At 48.1% G+C, this 19,878-nt stretch overlaps 1 protein-coding gene across 4 annotated transcripts in view; it reads left to right on the plus strand.

Annotated features, from left to right (window-relative positions):
• Positions 1–19,878, plus strand: part of LOC122543268 (natural resistance-associated macrophage protein 2-like) — a 428,402-nt gene that overhangs the window by 16,503 nt on the left and 392,021 nt on the right. For 2 of the 4 annotated variants that reach the window (XM_087985575.1, XM_087985577.1), the window contains exon 1: positions 17,961–18,066. The exons of 1 other annotated variant lie outside the window; for it this stretch is intronic. In XM_087985575.1, coding sequence (XP_087841701.1) covers positions 17,961–18,066 — 106 coding nt within the window. Of the gene's footprint in view, positions 1–17,960; positions 18,067–19,878 lie in introns of those variants that run through there. One more of the 4 variants, XM_087985576.1, reaches the window with a different exon arrangement.

The raw sequence follows: 19,878 nt of genomic DNA on the forward strand, positions 1-19,878 counted from the left end.
CATTTCTACAAGCGATTTCCAGACTGTATAACTAAGGGGACAGCCCAAAAGAGTCATTCCAAAGGGACTGGAGTTCGAGGGTCAGATTTAGTCAGATTTTGGATACAGTGTTAGGATTCGAGGCAGAGGGAAGGATAGATTCAGCCAAGCAGATGCTGTGTAGATCCACTGGAATGTGCCCGGTCCAATGTTCTAGGTCACGCTCCTGCATGAGACAGGAGCAGCTCACAGCATCATTTCATCTGCATTCAAATCATCCGTCCTCATGATCAAAAACAAATTCCTACGTTCGTTTCTTCAGGAAGTGAAGTACTTTGAGGAAGAAGCTGTTGCTTACAATAACTCCTGTCTATTTTTGATCCGAAAAAGGAAGACCAAATTAATTTGTGATCACAAGGGAACATTTCAGTAAGTTACTCGTGCAGCTAATTTTAGAGACAGTTTCTGTGCTGAGCTGAGCATCTGCAACCGATTCCTTTTCCACATCGGTCCCCACTCCTAACTGTCTTTAGAAAACTGTGTGTACTCGCAGTGTGGTAGCTGGGAAGGTTAGTCACTCCCAATGATCTTGAGCTGCATTATCGGCAGAGCAGAGCGCTGTCACTCACTTAGCGACACTTGCGCATTGGTCAACTCCCAATTCCGTGCATTGAGCAGACAAGCAGCCCAGACTGGAAGGAGAGCTCTGCTGTTTCTAAAGTGTGTGAAACTGAGGTGCCATATGCTCCCTTGAAGGCTGGGGAAGATGGATTACCGATTGACAAGGGAATCAAGAGGGGAGTGAACTATGTAGAGTCATAGAGATGTACAGCATGGAAACAGACCCTTCAGTCCAATCTGTCCATGTCGACCAGATATCCCAACCCAATCCAGTCCCATTTGCCAGCATTTGGCCCATCTCCCCCTAAACCCTTCCTATTCATGTACCCACCCAGATGCCTTTTAAGTGCTGTAGTTGTACCAGCCTCCACCATTTCCTCTGGCAGCTCATTCCATACACGCACCACTCTCTGTGTGAAAAAGTTGCCCTTTAGGTCCCTTTTAAATCTTTCCCTTCTCACCTTAAACCTGTGCTCTTTAGTTCTGGACTCCCCCACCCCAGCGAAAAGACTTTGTCTAATGGCTTTTGTGTTGCACCTACAATAGTCAGTGCAGTATAGGGGCATCCACAGTGTTGTGAGGGAAGAATAATTTGCTTCAGTCTTCGCGGTGATTGCCTGTAGTGATCAGCTAGGCAGACCTCACAGAATATGAGTTCCCTGTTTGGGGCTGTTAATCTGGTGCAATCAGGGAGCCTTAGGCTGGGAGGGAGCTGGGTCAGTGTCAATGACTCTCTGTGTGTAAATAAAGGGTGACTAGTTGACAGGATAACGGCACCTAGAGAGTCATTTTACCAGCAGAAAGAATTTCTCCCAAAAACTCTCACGGAACAATTTGTGATCTTGAGCAGCTTGATCGAATCTCCTGTTCTTCCACTCCAAATGTAACAAGCCAAGCTTCACTAGTCTGTCTTCTGTCAGCTACCCCCAAGCCAATACCATTTCCTATAGGCATCTTCCCATCGCCTGCCTGCTCAGTTTTGTTAACAGTCTCTTTTTAAGCACGCTTGTCAAACAACAACAAGAGTACCGTTGCCAAAGGGGCTTCTGATGTGTCCTGCATACTTTGAACTTTGGCCCGCGACCAATTGGACTTATTGAAGGCTGCGTGAGATGGATCTCTGATGATGTCGATGGTTATGGAGTCAAACAGAAAGTGGAGATCGGCCACGACCTTCTTAAGCCTGAAGGGCTGAATGTTGAAACTTTATTGCTGGAACAGCACAGCAGGTCAGGCAGCATCCAGGGAACAGGAGATTCGACGTTTCGGGCACAGGCCCTTCTTCAGGAATGAGCAGAGAGTGTTCAGCAGGAGAAGATAAAAGGTAGGGAGGAGGGACTTGGAGGAGGGGAGTTGGAAATGTGATAGGTGGAAAGAGGTCAAGGTGAGGGTGATAGGTCGGAGTAGGGTGGAGGCGGAGAGGTCAAGAAGAAGACTGCAGGTCAGGAAGGCGGTGCCGGGCTGGAAGGATCCGGCTGAGACAAGGTGGGGGGAGGGGGGATGAAGAAACTGGTGAAGTCCAAGTTCATCCCCTGCGGTTGGAGGGTTCCCAGTCGGAAGATAAGACGCTCCTCCTCCGACCGTCGGGTTGTTGTGGTTTGGCGGTGGATGAGTCCAATGACCTGCATATCCTCGGTGGAGTGGGAGGGGGAGTTGAAATGCTGTGCCACAGGTTGGTTGGGTTGGTTCGTCCGGGTGGCCCAGAGGTGCTCCCTGAATCGCTCCGCAAGTAGGCGGCCTGTCTCCCCAATATAGAGGAGGGCTGAATGGCCTCCTCCTGCTTCGAAATGCAATGCTCCAATGAGCTTTTCAAACAGGTGGTGGCATCTGGTCAGAATTGCTCTCCTTTGATGAAGACGTCGTGTGTTGGGAAGGAATGAATAAATCGGTGACTTCCAGAAGCAATTTTGACAACCTCAGCTTACCGTCAAACACTTCACAGCGCAGGAATGAGATTTGGAGTGAAGTCATGCTTGAAATCTAGGTAAACAGTCAATATCCCAGAACAGGAATGTGACCATCTCCCAGTAGACCATCAGTTTCACTAAGATCATGAGGGTAGGTCATGTCCCACAACACTGGAGCTAAGTCATTGCTCGAACACAGCGTACCACAAGGTACATGACGAGGTCTGCAGCATTACAAACCGACCATTCACCTGAAAGTAGGCTCCCTCCCACAGAGCGGCAGTCCCTCAGGACTGACCCTCCAACAGTGCAGCACTCCCTCAGTACTGACCCTCCAACAGTGCAGCACTCCCTCAGCACTGACCCTCCGACAGTGCGGCACTTCCTCAGCACTGACCCTCTGAAAGAGCAGCACTCCCTCAGTACAAACTCTCCAACAGTGGAGCACTCCCTCAGTACTGACCCTCCAACAGTGCAGCACTCCCTCAGTACTGAACCTCCAACAGTGCAGCACTCCCTCAGTACTGACCCTCCGACAGTGCAGCACTCCCTCAGTACTGACCCTCTGACAGTGCGGCACTCCCTCAGTACTGATCCTCCGACTGTGCGGCGCTCCCTCAGCACTGACCCTCCGACAATGCGGCACTCCCTCAGCAGTTACCCTCCGACAGTGCGGCACTCCCTCAGTACTGATCCTCCGACTGTGCGGTGCTCCCTCAGCACTGACCCTCCGACAGTGCAGCACTCTCTCAGCACTGACCCTCTGACAGTGCAGCACTCCCTCAGTACTGACCCTCCGACAGTGCGGCACTCCCTCAGCAGTTACCCTCCGACAGTGCGGCACTCCCTCAGCACTGACCCTCCGACAGTGCGACACTCCCTCAGCACTGACCCTCCGACAGTGCGGCACTCCCTCAGCACTGACCCTCCGACAGTGCGGCACTCCCTCAGCACTGACCCTCCAACAGTGCGGCACTCCCTCAGCACTGACCCTCCAACAGTGCGACACTCCCTCAGCACTGACCCTCCGACAGTGCGGCACTCCCTCAGCACTGACCCTCCGACAGTGCGGCACTCCCTCAGCACTGACCCTCCGACAGTGCGACACTCCCTCAGCACTGACCCTCCGACAGTGCGGCACTCCCTCAGCATTGACCCTCCAACAGTGCGGCACTCCCTCAGCACTGTTTTGAAACTTCAGTTTGAATTTTTGTGCTGCATTGTCTGGAGTTGGATCCATTCCCATGACCTTCTACCTCTTCAGTGGCACGGGGTCATGGCTCACAAGCACATTTTGTCGCTTTCCTTTGTTTTCATGGCATCTCTTATCTGCAGATCTAACCAGCCATCGCTTGCCCCTGAGCTCAGATTGAAGATGGTATCTCTGTTGGGACTGACGTACAGCATTTCTTTCTGCTGCGGCCACTTCTGAGCACAGGAAATGTGGGCTTTGTCATTTAACCATTTCCCTGCCAAGGGGTTGGACAGTTTCCCTCTCCCTCCCCTCCCGTGCTGCTCTCCATCTTGTTTACACTGTAACCTTCTTTGGCTTCCCTTTTACTGAAAGACAACTGCTTTATTGGAATTCACTCTTGATTCCACTCAGTGGAACGGTGGTCAGAGGTCGGCCACAGAACAAGTGTAAAATGTTGTACGTACTCAGCAGGGTCAGCTTGCAGCTTTGGGGAACTCAGATCACTGGCACTATCTTGTTTCAGTGTGCACATCCCAGTTATCAACACTGCAATTTGTATTACTGAACCACTGGAGCAAGAGGGAAAAGGCACCAAGACATACATAGAGAGAGTGACACACGCACAGGCACTGTCTCTCTCTCTCTCTCTCTCTCACTCACACACACACACACATCAAGGCCTGCAGCCCACTCTGTGCATTTTTGTCTTTGCTCACTCTTTAAAAGAGCATTCCAATTGGTTCCCCCTCCTAGCATATACCTCATGACCCCATCAAGATCAAAGTTCATCTCCAGTCGCCTTTTCAACATTCACAGTTGGCTCAGAGGTCGGCACTGCTGCCTCACGGCACCAGGGTCCTGGGCGACTGTCTGTGTGGAGTTTGCACCTTCTCCCCATGCCTGCTTGGGCTTCCTGTGGGTGCTCCAGTTTCCTCCCATGATCCCAAGGTGTGCAAGTTATGGTGGATTGGCCATGGGAATTTGCCTCGTCATGTTCAAGGTTGTTGAGCAGTTTAGGTGGATTAGCCATGGGCAATGCTGGTTTACAGGGCCTGGGTGGGGGGGTTGGTGTGGATTTGATGGGCCAAATGGACAGCTTCCACTCTCCAGGTAGTGCGTTTGGTACCTTAACAACTGTGTGTAGGAAAAACAAACTTCTGATTTCCCTCCTGGTCGTTTTCCTAATTAGTTTTGATTGGAATCACACAGATAAATGGAAAGTCACCATGGTCCGACGGGACAATGGGAACGGCGCTCTCACTGGGGAGAGATGACTGGAGATGGTTTAACCTGAGGGTCACCACGCCTCAGGTGAGGGGAGAGGTTGAGAAGGAACGTGTTTCCTCAAATTGTCATTCTGCATTGCAAACCAGACATCCAACCAACTTAGCTAACCAAACCCCCCACCCCCCCCCACCACAGGCTACAAACATAGATATACGCCCCTTATCACTAAACTGACATAATTATATGCACACAAACGTGGATGTACACACTCCAGTAAAGGCAAAGAAGGCCGTGATGTGTACAGGCCTCAGAGCCTGGGTCAGGATATGGGGGAGAAAATAAATCAGGAAACGGAAAAGGCAAGTAAGAAAGGCATGGTTATAATAATCATGGGGGGCTTCAATGTGCTAGTGGACTGGGAAAATCAGGTTGCTAGCAGATCTTACGAAAAGCTTGTGATAGAGCCCACGAGGGAACAGACAATTCTGGATTTGGTGAGGTGTAATGAGGCAGACTTGATTAGGGAGCTTAAGGTGAAGGAACTCCTAGAGGACAGTGACCATAATACGATAGAATTCTCTCTGCAGTTTGAGAGAGAGAAGCTGGAATCAGATGTAATGGGAGTACAGAGACAGTAGGGAGGAGCTGAATTGGAAGGGCAGCCGAGCAGGGAAGACAGTGGAGCAGCAATGATAGGGGATTCTGGGGTAATTCGGGAGAGTCAGCAGAAATTCATCCCAAGGAAGAAGAAACAGACTAAGGGGAGGATGAGGCAGCCGTGCCTGACGAGGGAAGTCAGGGGCAACATAAAAGCAAAAGAAAAACGCATACAGTGTGGTGAAGATTAGTGGGAAGCCAGAGGATTGGGAAGACTTTAAAAACCAGCAGAGAATAACTAAAAAAAACAGCAATAAGGGGGAAGAAGATGAAATTTAAGAGTAAGCTAGCTCATAATATAACGGAAGATTGCAAGAGTATTTTTCGATATCTAAAGGGTAAGAGAGAGGCAAGAGTGGATGTTGGACCCCTGGAGAATGAGGCTGGAGACGTAGCACTGGGAAACAAAGAGGAACTGAACAGGAATTTTGTATCAGGTTACACAGTGGGAGACACCAGCAGCATACCAGAGCTTCAAGAGAGTCAGGGGACAGAGGTTAGTGCAGTGGCCATCATTAAGGAGAAGGTGCTGGGGAGGCTGAAGGTGGATAAATCACTCAGACCTGATGGACTACATCCCAGAGTTCTGAAGGAGAGAGCTGAGGAGATTGTGGAGGCATTGGTGGTGATCGTCCAAGAATCACTGGGGTCAGGGAGGGTCCCAGAGGACTGGAAAATGGCTAATGTAACACCCCTGTTTTCCCTAAGGTGGGGGAATTTCAAGGCTGGGAGTACATTTTTAAGCTGAGAAGAGAGAGCTTTAAAACAGACAGAAGAGGCATTTGTTTTTACACAGGCGGTGGTTCACATGTGAAATGAACTTCCTGAGGAAGTGGTGGATGTGGGTACAGTAACAATGTTTGAAAGACATTTGGATAAGCACAGGAATACAGAAGGTTTGGAAGGATATGGGCCAAGAGCAGGCAGGTGGAACCAGTGTAGTTTGGGATTTTGTTCGGCCTGGACTGGTTGGACCAAAGGGTCTGTTTCTGTGCTGTATAACGCTATGACTAACAAAGGAAGGAGGCAGAAAACATGAAACACCATTTAGCCTGACTATGGTTGTTGGTAAGATGTTCGAGTCCATTATTAAGGGTGAGATTGTGGAGTATTTGGAAGTGCATGGTGAAATAGGGCTGAGTCAGCACGGCTTCATCAAGGGGAGGTCATGCCTGACAAATCTGTTAGAATTCTTTGAGTAGCTAACAAGTAAGTTCGACAAAGGAGGGAGGTCTTTAACAAACAGCCGCACAGGAGGCTGCGAAATAAGATAAGAGCCCATGGTGTGAGGGGCAAGGTACTGGTATGGAGAGAGGATTGGCTGACGGGCAGAAGGCCAAGAGTGGGGATAAAGGGATCTTTCTCAGGATGGCAGCTGGTGACTATTGGGGTTCCACAAGGGTCAGTGTTGGGACCACAGCTATTCATGTTGGACATGAATGATCTGGGTGAAGGAACCTGAGGGCATTGTTGCTCAGTTTGAAGATGACACAAGGGTAGGTGAAGGGACGGAGTGTTGAGGAAGTGGGGAGGCTGCAGAAGGACTTGGACAGGCTAGGGGAGTGGGCACAGAAGTGGCAGATGGAATACAATGTGGGAAAGGGTGAGGTTAGGCACTTGGTGGGAAGAATAGCAATGTAGACTATTTTCAAAATAGGGAAAGGTTTCAGAAATCTGAAGCACAAAGGGACTTGGGAGTCCCAGTTCTAGATTCTCTTCAGGTTAACATGCAGGTTCAGTTGGCAGTTAGGAAGGTAAATGCAATGTTAGCGTTCATTGTGAGAGGGTTAGAATACAAGAGCAGGGATGTACTGCTGAGGCTGTATAAGGCTCCTGTCAGACCATATTTGGAATATTGTGAGCAGTATTGGGGCCCTGTATCTAAGGAAGGATGTGCTGGCCTTGGAGGGGGTTTACAAGAATGAGCCTGGGGATGAGGGGCTTGTCATATGAGGAGGGGTTGGGGACTCTGGGTCTGTACTCGATGGGGTTTGGAATGATGAAGGGGGGGGATCTGATTGAAACTTACAGAATACTGAGAGACCTGGATAGAATAGACATGGAGAAGATGATTCCTCTCGGAGGAGAGAGTAGGACCCGAGGGCACCGTCTCAGAGTGAAGGGACAACCCTTAAGAACAGAGATAAGGAGGAATTTCTTCAGCCAAAGGGTGGGGAATCTGTGGGACCCATTGCTGCAGAGAGCTGTGGAGGCCAAGTCAGGGAGTATATTTAAGCCTGAGATAGATAGATTCTTCATTGGTAAGGGGATCAAGGGCGATGGGGAGAAGGCAGAGAAATGGGGGTTGAGAAATACATCAGCCATGATCAAATGGTGGAGCAGACTTGATGGGCCGAATGGTGTAATTGGGCTCCTATGTCTCACAGTCTTAACAAAGTGCAATGTGATTAACTCACTGTGTCACTGGGGTCAGGAGGAGCTGTCACCTGCTCTTGAATCATTGGAATCATTCAAAACCTTTCCAACATGAGATATTTGCACTCAGATTACCGATCAGCTTTGATGATTAGATTAGATTCCCTACAGTATGGAGACAGGCCTTTCAGCCCAACAAGTCCACACCGACCCTCCGAAGAGTAACCCACCTAGACCCATTCCCCTATATTTACCCCTGACTAATGTACATAACACTCTGGGCAATTTAACATGGTCAATTAACCAGACCTGCACATCTTTGGACTGTGGAAGGAAACCAGAGCACCTGGAGGAAACCTGCGCAAACATGCGGCAAATGTGCAAACTCCACACAGACAGTCACCTGAGGCGGGAATCAAACCCTGGTCCCTGGTGCTGCGAGGCAGCAGTGCTAACCACTGAGCCACCGTGCCGCCCGCAGATCCAGTAGATCACTGAGATGATCAACAGCTTGGCTATAGGGGGCTGCAACCAGGCTGGAAGAAACTAGGGAACAAGGGATCTGAATTTGAGACAGGGCCCCAGAGATTTACTTTTTGCAGCAGTTGGAAGAATCGGAGGGTGAAGTTTTCAGCGAAGTGGCCTGAATGCCAATGAAGGAAATGAGGCAGATCTTTAGACAATAGACAATAGGTGCAGGAGTAGGCCATTCTGCCCTTCGAGCCTGCACCACCATTCATTATGATCATGGCTGATCATCCTTAATCAGTATCCTGTTCCTGCCTTATTTCCATAACCCTTGATTCCACCATCCTTGAGAGCTCTATCCAAGTCTTTCTTAAATGAATCCAGAGACTGGGCCTCCACTGCCCTCTGGGGCAGAGCATTCCACACAGCCACCACTCTCTGGGTGAAGAAGTTTCTCCTCATCTCTGTCCTAAATGGTCTACCCCGTATTTTTAAGCTGTGTCCTCTGGTTCGGGACTCACCCATCAGCGGAAACATGTTTCCTGCCTCCAGAGTGTCCAATCCTTTAATAATCTTATATGTCTCAATCAGATCCCCTCTCAGTCTTCTAAACTTAAGGGTATACAAGCCCAGTCGCTCCAGTCTTTCAGCGTAAGGTAGTCCCGCCATTCCAGGAATTGACCTCGTGATCCTACGCTGCACTCCCTCAATAGCCAGAATGTCTTTCCTCAAATTTGGAGACCAGAACTGCACACAGTACTCCAGGTGTGGTCTCACCAGGGCCCTGTACAGCTGCAGAAGAACCTCTTTGCTTCTATACTCAAACCCTCTTGTTATGAAGGCCAGCATAACATCTTTGTGCGGTTTCAGGTGGCTGAGAAATAGAGGAAGAGTCTGTGTTGTTGGGGGGTGGGGTGGTCAGGAAGTCAGTGATTCTCTGGTTCTGCCTGGCTGGATGGAAGTACATCCACCCACCTTTGCTAAACAGTGACTCCCCACACTGGGATCTTGTCCTTGGCCGACGGATTGCTCCTGCACGTCCACCACCACGATGTTCTCTCTCCCCCATTCTCTCTCTCACCCCAACTCTCCTCCTCTCTCTCATACATCTGCCTTCCCCATCTATGCACATTTGTTAGGCCACTTTTTGAATACTGTGTTCAATTCTGGTCGCGCTGCTCGGTTCAAAACAGCTTCAACAAAGCCTGTCTAATTCAGGCAAAGTTAATGAAGATGGTGCTTTGCTTTGGAGCTTTTGCAAAAGGCATTTGGTCAAGACCTTGGAGTGCAGGTTCATCGTTCCTTGAAAGTGGAGTTGCAGGTAGATAGGATAGTAATGAAGGTGTTTGGAATGCTTTCCTGTATTGGTCAGAGCATTGAGTATAAGAGTTGGGAGGTCAAGTTGCACCTGTACAGGACATTGGATAGGCCACTTTTGGAGTATTATGTGCAATTCTGGTCTCCCTGCTATAGGAAGGGTGTTATGAAACTTGAACATGTTCAGAAAAGATTTACAAAGATGTTGCCAGGGTTGGAGGATTTGAGCTATAGGGAGAGGCTGAAAACACTGGGGCTGTTTTCCCTGGAACATCAGAGGTTAAGGGGTAACCTTATAGAGGTTTCTAAAATCATGAGAGGCATGGATAGGATAAGTAGACAAGGTCTTTTCCCCAGGGTAGGGGAGTGCAGAACTAGAGGGCATAGGTTTAGGGTGAGAATAGAAAGATTTAAAAGGGACCTAAGGGACAACTTTTTCATGCAGAGGGTGGTACGTGTCAAGGCATCTGGTTGGGTATATGAATAGGAAGGGTTTAGAGGGATATGGGCCAAGTGCTGGCAAATGGGACTAGATTAATTTAGGATATCTGGTTGGCATGGACAAATTGGACTGAAGGGTCTGTTTCCGTGCTGTACATCCCTATGACTATCTTTTCTCCTCAGATTGTCTGCCTGGCCCTCCGATAGACAGCTGTCAATTGTGTGAGGTGGGTGGATTTGCGTTAACTGAGGTTACCCGGCTCATTGATAGATACGTGTCATTGGCCGACGTATACCTCTCAGGAAGATTCCCCAACTCCATAAGCCAGCACCAGGCTCCACCTCAACCATCAGGCCCAAACAGCCTGGGGGCATGTTGCTGAGCAACAACATTCCTGCAGCCTCATGACTGGGGAATGTAGGGTCAGGTTACGGGGGCCCGTTCATTACAATCGAAGCAATGTGTATGTGCGTACACATAATCCAGGGATGGGATGGGCCAGAGGACACTCTAACCTGGCAACAGCAACAACTTTTTACTGGCAATCACAGGCCAGATTATAGAGCCTGATGAAGTCAAATTGTTTCAGGCGATCTTCCTCGTGCTTTGTAGATGCAAAAGTGCTGTTGAATGGCAATTCTGTCAAATGTATAAATTGCTTTGTCTAATTACAAGCTGCATTAATTGTCTGCAGTTCTCTCAGCAGTACTCATGCTGCACTTGACCATTGGACTTTCACAACAGCCAATGATAGTTTTGTGGTCACCAGTAAAGTGACTTTGAGTCATACAGCACAGAAACACACATGGAACATAGAACATTACAGCACAGTACAGGCCCTTCGGCCCTTGATGTTGCACCAACCTGTGGAACCAATCTGAAGCCCATCTATTCTATACTATTCCATTTTCATCCATATGTTTATCCAATGACTATTTAAATGCCCTGAAAGTTGGCAAGTCTACTACTGTTGCAGGCAGTGTATTCCATACCCCGACTACTCTCTGAGTAAAGAAACTACCTCTGACATCTATCCTATATCTATCACCCCTCAATTTAAAGCTATGTCTCCTTGTGCTAGCCATCACCATCCGAGGAAAAAAGCTCTCACTGTCCATCCTATCTAACCCTCTGATTATCTTATATGTCTCAATTAAGTCACCTCTCAACCTCCTCTCTCGTGAAAACAGCCTTAAGTCCCTCAGCCTTTCCTCATAAGACCTTCCCTCCATACCAGGTAACATCCAAGATCCTCTGAACCCTTTCCAAAGCTTCTACATCCTCCCTCTAATGCAGTGACCAGAACTGTATCCAATACTGCAAATGCAGCCGCACCAGAGTTTTGTACAGCTGCAGCGTGACCTCATGGTTCTGAAACTCAATCCCTCTACCAATAAAAGCTAACACAATGTATGCCTTCTTAACAACTCAATCAACCTGGGTGGCAACTTTCAGGGATCTATGTACATGGACACTGAGATCTCTCTGCTCATCTGCACTGTCAAGAATCTTGCCATTAGCCCAGTACTCTGTATTCCTGTTGCTCCTTCCAAAGTGAATCACCTCACACTTTTCCACATTAACCTCCATTTGCCACCTCTCGGCCCAGCTCTGCAGCTTATCTATGTCCCTCTGTAATCTGCAACATCCTTCAGCACTGTCCACAACTCCACCGACTTTAGTGTCATCCGCAAATTTACTCACCCAACCTTCTATGACTTCATTCAGGTCATTTATAAAAATGTCAAACAGCGGTCCAACTTGTCCAGGCCAACCAAGTTTCCTGAACTGAACCAGTCCCATTTGCCAGCATTTGTCCCATATTCCTCTAAACCTTTCCTGTCCATGTACCCCTCCCAAAGCCTTTTAAACATTTTCACTGTACCTGCATCTACCACTTTTTCTGGCAGCTCATTCTATACACACACCACCCTCTGCATGAAAAAGTTGCCACTCGGGTTCCTTTTATATCTTCCCCCTCTCACCTTAAACCTATGCCCTCCAGTTTTGGATTCCCCTACCCTTGGAAAAAGACCTTGTCTATTTACCCCATCCATGCCCCTCATGATTTTATAAACCTCTATAAGGTCACCCCTCAGCCTCCTACACACCAGGGAATACGTATCCCCAGCCTTTTCAGCCTCTCCCTATTACTCAAACCCTCTGGTCCAGGCAACATCCTTGTAAGTCTTTTCTGTTCAATTTCTTGTTTAACAGCAACCTTCATGTCATGGGGCAAAGAGAATTGAATGCAGTATTTCAAAAGTGGTCTCACCAATGTCCTGTACAGACATCCCGACTCCTGTACTCAATATGGTGAACTTGTTGGAGAGAGAGTGCAGAACAGATTGACAAGAATGGTTCCAGGGTTGAGAAACTTCAGCGATGAGGATAGATTTAAGAAGTTGGGACTGTTGTCCCTGGAAAAGGCTGAGCGGAGATTGATGAAGATTTTCAGAATCATGAGTGGCCTGGACAGTGTAGATCGGCAAAACCTATTCCCACTTGTAAAAGAAAAAAGAGCGAGCGGAAATGGATTTAAAGTGATGTGCAAAAGAAGCAAGGGTGATGCAAGAAAGAACTTTTTCACTTAGCATGTACATGAATGGATGCTGTCACTTTAACAAGGTTATTTTGTCCAAGGCAGAGGTGCCGAAATGTCTGAAAATGTCTACTTGAACAATGGCAGGGGAGTGGCCAGTTCCGCCAGTTCAGGTTTTGTCTAGGTTGGTTTAGCTGTAGCAGAGAAGCTGATGCAGTGCAAAAAGGTTAAGCAGATGATTCTTGACTGATTTCTCTCTCTGAAATCTCTGCTGCCTGTAAGAACCTGTGTTAGAATTTACCTTTCACCAAGAGGTGTGTTTAAGGGATATTACAGGAATTGGAACAACTCCTTAGTTAAGTTGCCGTATCAAGTCGGTTGAGTTTTTCAATAGTTAAATTATTCAAAATTCCGTTTCTTTTGTTTGTATTTCAACTGTAGTGTGTTAATAAATTCTGTTTTGCTTAAAGCTGAGTAGTCTGACCAGCTGCATCACACCTGGAATACCCACTTCACATCTGCCTTTACAATAAGAAAAGGTAGAGTCTGGGCTCCCTTCTTAAAATATTTTGAGGGGAAGTCTGGCCTGGTCCATAACATAGGATAGGTCGGGCCTTTTTACCCGAGCACTTGCTGCTCACTGCATCAGCTGTGAGCCAATGGCACCAATTGCAAGGGACGCCCTCTGTACCCTTTACCCTTTCATGAGGCCCAGCTAATTCCCTGGGGGAATATCAGTGGCTGGCTCCCACTATATGCCCACCTCCATTCAACCCCAGGCTGTACGGGCAGCCTGTACCCACAGATCGGAATCAGAGTGCGCTCATACTGACATCTATAACCAGGTTCATTGGCATGTGAAAGGATTGAGTGAGATGTCAGGGCCAGCCTCCTAATGCCCCGGTGAAACATGTTGGCATTGGGCAGCCAGCTGGTATTTTTGTCACAGTTCTCTTCCCTGCTGTAGCTGTAAACTCTGGTCTCTCAGCAGCGGGTATGGAGGGACGGTCTCATGAGGAGAGTTTAGAAGAATGAGAGGCGATCTTGTTGAAACATCCAAGATTCTTAGGGGACTTGACAGGAGGGGATGTGGAGAGGTTGTTTTCCCTTTTGGGAGAGTCTAGGACCAGAGGGTACAATCCCAGAATAAGGGGTCACCCATTGCAGACGGAGATGAGGAGGAATTTCTTCCCTCAAAGGGGAGTGAATCGGTGGAATTCTTTCCCACAGAGATCTGTCGAGGCTGGGTCATTAAATGTATTCAAGGTGGAGATAGCCATATTTTTAATCAGGAAGGAAATCGAGGGGCATTGGGGAAAAGGCAGGAGAGTGGAGTTGGGGATGATCAGATCAGCTATGACCTCATTGAATGGCCTGAATGGTCTATTTTTGCTCCTATGTCTGATGATCTCGCAAATGAGACAGCAGAGACCTGTCAGGTCATTCCAGAATTGTTCAAAAGATACAACAGATGCATACTGATGCACTTTATGTGAAGGTGAGTCCAGACCTCCAACTGTGTGGCGGAATTTGACCAGAGGACAGAGAGTGCGAGAGATACAGACAGAGAGAGATAGGATAAGTACTGGCATTGCATATTCATTTATTCACTCACAGGGTGAGGGCATCGCTGTCCAGACCAGCATTTATTGCCCATCTGTAATTGCCCAGAGGGCAGTTAAGAGTCAACCACATTGCTGTGGGTCTGGAGTCACATGTAGGCCCAGACCAGGTAAGGATGGCAGTTTCCTTCCCTAAAGGGCTTTGGTAAATAGGGTAAAGAAGAATCCAAAGGGATTCTACAAATACATTAAGGACAAAAGGGTAGCTAGGAAGAGAATAGGGCCCCTTAAAGATCAGCAAGGCAGACTATGTGTGGAGCTGAAACTTTATTGCTGGAACAGCACAGCAGGTCAGGCAGCATCTAGGGAACAGAAGATTCGACGTTTCGGGCACATGCCCTTCTTCAGGAATGGCATGTGCCATTCCTGTGGAACCACAGGAGATGGGGGAGATGTTAAAGAGTATTTTGCATCAGTGTTTACTGTGGAGAAGGACATGCAATATAGAGAATATAGGGAAATAAACAGCAGCATGTTAAAAAGTGTCCATACTACAGAGGAGGAGGTGCTGGTCATCTTAAAACACATAAAGGTGGATAAATCCCCAGGACCTGATCAGATGTACCTTGAACTCTGTGGGAAGTTCAGGAAGTGGTTGCTGGGCTCTTGCATTTGTATCATTGATAGTCACAGGTGAGGTGCTGGAAGACTGGAGGCTGGCTAATGTGGTCCCTCTATTTAATAAAGATGGTAAAGACAAGGCAGGGAACTATAGACCGGTGAGCCTGACCTTGGTGGTGGGCAAATTGTTGGAGAGAATCCTGAGGGACAGGCTGTACATGTATTTGGAGAGGCAAGGACTGATTAGGATAGTCAACATGGCTTTGTGCGTGAGAAATCATGTCTCACCAATTTGATTGAGTTTTTTGAAGAAGTAACAAAGAGGATTGATGAGGGCAGAGCGGTAGATGTGATCTATGTGGACTTCAGTAAGGTGTTTGATAACGTTCTCCATGGGAGACTAGTTAGCAAGCTTAGATCTCATGGAATACAGGGAGGACTCGCCATTTGGATACAGAACTGGCTCGAAGGTAGAAGACAGAGGATGATAGTGGAGGATTGCATTTCAGACTGGAGGGCTGTGAGTAGCGGTGTGTCACAAGGATTGGTGCTGGGTCCACTGTTTTTCATCATTTATATAAAAGATTTGGAATGTGAACATCAGAGGTATGGTTAGTAATTTTGCAGATGACACCAAAATTTGGAGGTGTAGTGGACAGTGAAGAAGGTTACCTCAGAGTACAACAGGATCTTGATCAGATGGGCCAAGGAGTGGCAAATGGAGTTTAGTTTAGATAAATGTGAGGTGCTGCATTTCGGAAAGACAAATCAGGGTGGGACTTATACACTCAGTGGTAAGTTCCTAGGGAATGTTGCTGAACAAAGAGACCTTGGAGTGCAGGTTCATAGTTCCTTACAAGTGGAGTCGCAGGTAGATAGGATAGTGAAGAATGTGTTTGGTATGCTTTCCTTTATTGTTAGTGCATTGAGTATAGGAGTTGGGAGGTCATGTCATAGAACATAGAACATTCCAGCACAGTACAGGCCCTTTGGCCCTTGATGTTGCACCGACCTGTGGAACCAATCTGAAGCCCATCTATCCTACACTATTCCATTGTCATCCATATGTTTATCCAATGACCATTTAAATGCCCTTAAGGTTGGTGACTCTAATACTGTTGCAGACAGGCCGTTCCACGCCCCTACTACTCTGAGTAAAGAAACTACCTCTGACATCTGTCCTATATCTATCACTCCTCAATTTCAAGCTATGTCCCCTCGTGCTAGCCATCACCATCCGAGGAAAAAGGCTGTCACTGTCCACCCTTATATGTCTCAATTAAGTCACCTCTCAACCTTCTTCTCTCTAATAAAAACAGCCTCAAGTCTCTCCAGCCTTTCCTCATAAGACCTTCCATCTATGCCAGGCAACATCCTTGTAAATCTCCTCTGAACCCTTTCCAAAGTTTCCATATCCTTCCTATAATGCCGTGACCAGAACTGTACGCAGTACTCCAAGTGTGACTGCGCCAGAGTTTTGTGCAGCTGCAGCATGACCTCGTGGCTCCGAAACTCAATCCCTCTACGAATAAAAGCTAACACACCATATGCCTTCTTAACAACCCTATCAACCTGGGTGGCAACTTTCAGGGATCTATGCACATGGACACTGAGATCTCTCTGGTCATCTACACTGCCAAGAATCTTAACATTAGCCCAGCACTCTTTATTCCTGTTGCTCCTTCCAAAGTGAATCACCTCACATTTTTCCACATTAAACTCCATTTGCCACCTCTTAGCCCAGCTCTGCAGCTTATCTATGTCTCTCTGTAACCCACAACATCCTTCAGCACTGTCCACAACTCCACTGACTTTCGTGTCATCTGCAAATTTACTCACCCATCCTTCTACGCCCTCATCTAGGTCATTTATAAGAATGACAAACAGCAGTGGCCCCAAAACAGATCCTTGCAGTACACTACTAGTAACTGAACTCCAGGATGAACATTACCCATCAACCATCTCCCTCTGTCTTCTTGTGGCTGTCCAAGATGTTGGTTAGGCTTGTATTCAAATATTGCATGCATTTCTGGTCTCCCTGCTATCGGAAGGATGGTGTGAAACTCAAAAGTGTTCAGAAAAGATTTGCAAGGATGTTGCCAGGGTTAGAAGGTTTGAGCTACAGGGAGAGGCTGAATAAGCTGAGGTTGTTTTCCCTGGAGCGTCGGAGGCTGAGGGGTGACCTTATAGAGGTTTATAAAATCATGAGGGGCATAGATATGGTAAATAGACAAAGTCTCTTCCCTGGGGTGGGAGAGTCCAGAACTAGAGGGTATAGGTTCAGGGTGAGAGGGGAAAGATATAAAAGAGACCTAAGGAGCAACTTTTTCACGCAGGGAAATGAGCTGCCAGAGGATGTGGTGGAGGCTGGTACAATTACAACATTATAGAGGCATCTGGATGGGTGTATGAATAGGAAGGGTTTAGAGGGATATGGGCCGGGTGCTGCAAATGGGATGAGATTGGGTTGGGATATCTGGTCAGAGTGGGACCGACTGGGCCTGTTTCCGGCAAAACTGCATCACCCTGATTAATGTGTGAGCAGAAGTAGGACGCTGGCACCGATGTGCATACCCGCCCTCTCTGCCCTCTGTTTGACACCTTGTGCAATAGCACGGTGGAGCTCAGAATGATCCCTCAGTTGGGCGGGCAGCTGTGAAACTGGTTTGGTTTGAGTATGCCCTGGCACTGTGCTCTCCCCCCCCCCCCCGCCACGCCTGACATGTTTGCTACATTTCCCAATGATTTATTCCTCTTGTTGTTTTGCCACGGGCGATTAAGGTGTCAAGGTTAAACAGAAAGCCCAGCTGAAAGGTTTGCCTGGAACCTTCAAGTTGCACTCAGTCCCTGTCCTGCCCACAATCGTACCCTCCCACCAAAAATAAAAACTCAGGCTGTTCTCTGACCAAATAGTCTGGCAGTTTTTCCTGTGCCTCAGCTACTCTACGGATGAAACTCACTTTGACACCTAAGAGGTTTGCTGATTCACCGCTACCCCCCACCTCCTCCCCACCCTCTCCCAGACTGCTCTCTCACATCCCACTGAATGTTTGCTCACGTCCATTTCAGGGAACGAGCTATTACCGAGCGCTCCGGGTTGCGACAGACTGCTTTAACCATGTCATTCAAGAAGGAGAAGAGCGAGCCAACAGGTACAAAGCATTGTTATTTTTAAGAAGTTGAGCACCTCCATCACCGATCCCTGAGCTCGGCTTTTCCTATCCTCTCTGTCCTCTGGGTTCTTTTCACTCGGTCACTTTTTACTCCTTGCCGAGGTGTTTATCAGCTCTGTCTCTCACTTTGATTCCTTGTTATCTGCTTTCTCTCTGACTCTGTGTTCCAAGTTGCTCTCAGAGGACCAAACTGACATTCTCAGGAGTTTGTGTTCAAAGACTGAGTTTACTTGTTAAGTATTTGGTTCTGGTTTCTGTCTTGATTTGACTCTGGACTCCTTCATCCCCCCCCCCCCCCACCCCCAGCACCTTAAATCTGTGCCCCCTGCTAATTGACCTCTCTGCTAGGGGAAAACAGATTTTCCCTGCTCACTCTATAACATCGATTAAGTAACCCCTCAGCTCCCTCTGTTCGGAGAAAAACAACCTGCTCCTTTTCAATTGTATCCCTCTGCTGCAATTTTCAAGCCCAGAAGTTGGGAATCACTGGAGGAGGCCGAGGTGGATCATCCACTCAGCACTTTTGGCTGAAGATTGCTGTGAAAGCTTCAGCCTGACCTTTTGCCCTGATGTGCTGGGCTCCTCCATCATTGAGGTTGGGGATATTTGTGGTGGCTCCTCCTCCAGTGAGTTGTTTAATCCCCCCACCACCATTCACGACTGGATGTGGCAGCACTGCAGAGCTTAGATCTGATCCAGTGATTGTGGGATTGCTTAGCTCTGTCTGTCACTTGCTGCTTTTGCTGTTTGGCGTGCAAGTAATCCTGTTTGGTGGCTTCACCAGGTTAACATCTCATCTTCAGGAATGCCTAGTGCTGCTCCTGCCATGCCCTCCTGCACTCTCCATTGAACCAGGGTTGATCCCCTGGCTTGATGGTAATGGTTGAGTGGGGGATATGCCGGGCCATGAGGTTACAGGTTGTGCTGGAGTACAGTTCTCCTGCTGTTGATGGCCCACAGTGCCTCATGGATGCCCAGTCTTGAGTTGCTAGATCTGTATGAAGTCTGTCCCATTCAGCACAGGATAGTGCCACACAACACGATGTCTCCACAAGGACTGTGTGGTGGTCACTCTTACCGATAATGTCACGGATAGATATATCTGCAGCTGGCAGATTGGTAAGGATGAGGTTGAGTATGTTTTTTCCTCTTGTTGGTCCCCCCACCACCTGCCGCAGACCCAGGGTAGCAGCTATGTCCTTTAGGACCTGACCAGCTCGATCAGTCATCCTGCTGCTGAGCCACTCTTGGTGGTGAACATTGAAATCCCCCACCCAGGGTACATTCTGTGACCTTGCCACCCTCAGTGCTTCCTCTAAGTGTTGTTCAACACGGAGAGGTACCGATTCATCAGCCGAGGGAGGACAGTACGTGGGAATCAGCAGGAGGGTTCCTTGCCCAGGTTTAACCTGAAGCCTTGAGACTTCATGGGGCCCGGAGTCAGTGCTGATGACTCCTAGGATCACTCCCTCCCGACTGTATCCCCACCTCAGCTGGGTCTGTCTTGCCGGTGGGACAGGATGTATCCAGGGATGGTGATGGTGGTGTCTGGGACATAGTCATACTTACAGAATCATACATTATAGACAATGTCAGGCTGTTGCTTGACTAGTCTGGGATAACTCTCTCAATATTGGTCCTAGCTCCCAGATGTTAGTGAGGACGACTTTGTAGGGTCGGCAGGGCTATGTTCACTGTTGTCGTTTCAATTACTTAAGGTGATGCTGAGCAGTTGGTCCATTTTCATTGAGTCTTTTTTGTGGACTGATACAACTGAGTGATTTGCTCGGC

The sequence above is a fragment of the Chiloscyllium plagiosum genome, unplaced genomic scaffold (assembly GCF_037043375.1).
Source record: "Chiloscyllium plagiosum isolate Xiang-an unplaced genomic scaffold, Cpla_swu_hap1 HiC_scaffold_53X, whole genome shotgun sequence".
Taxonomy (NCBI): domain Eukaryota; kingdom Metazoa; phylum Chordata; class Chondrichthyes; order Orectolobiformes; family Hemiscylliidae; genus Chiloscyllium; species Chiloscyllium plagiosum.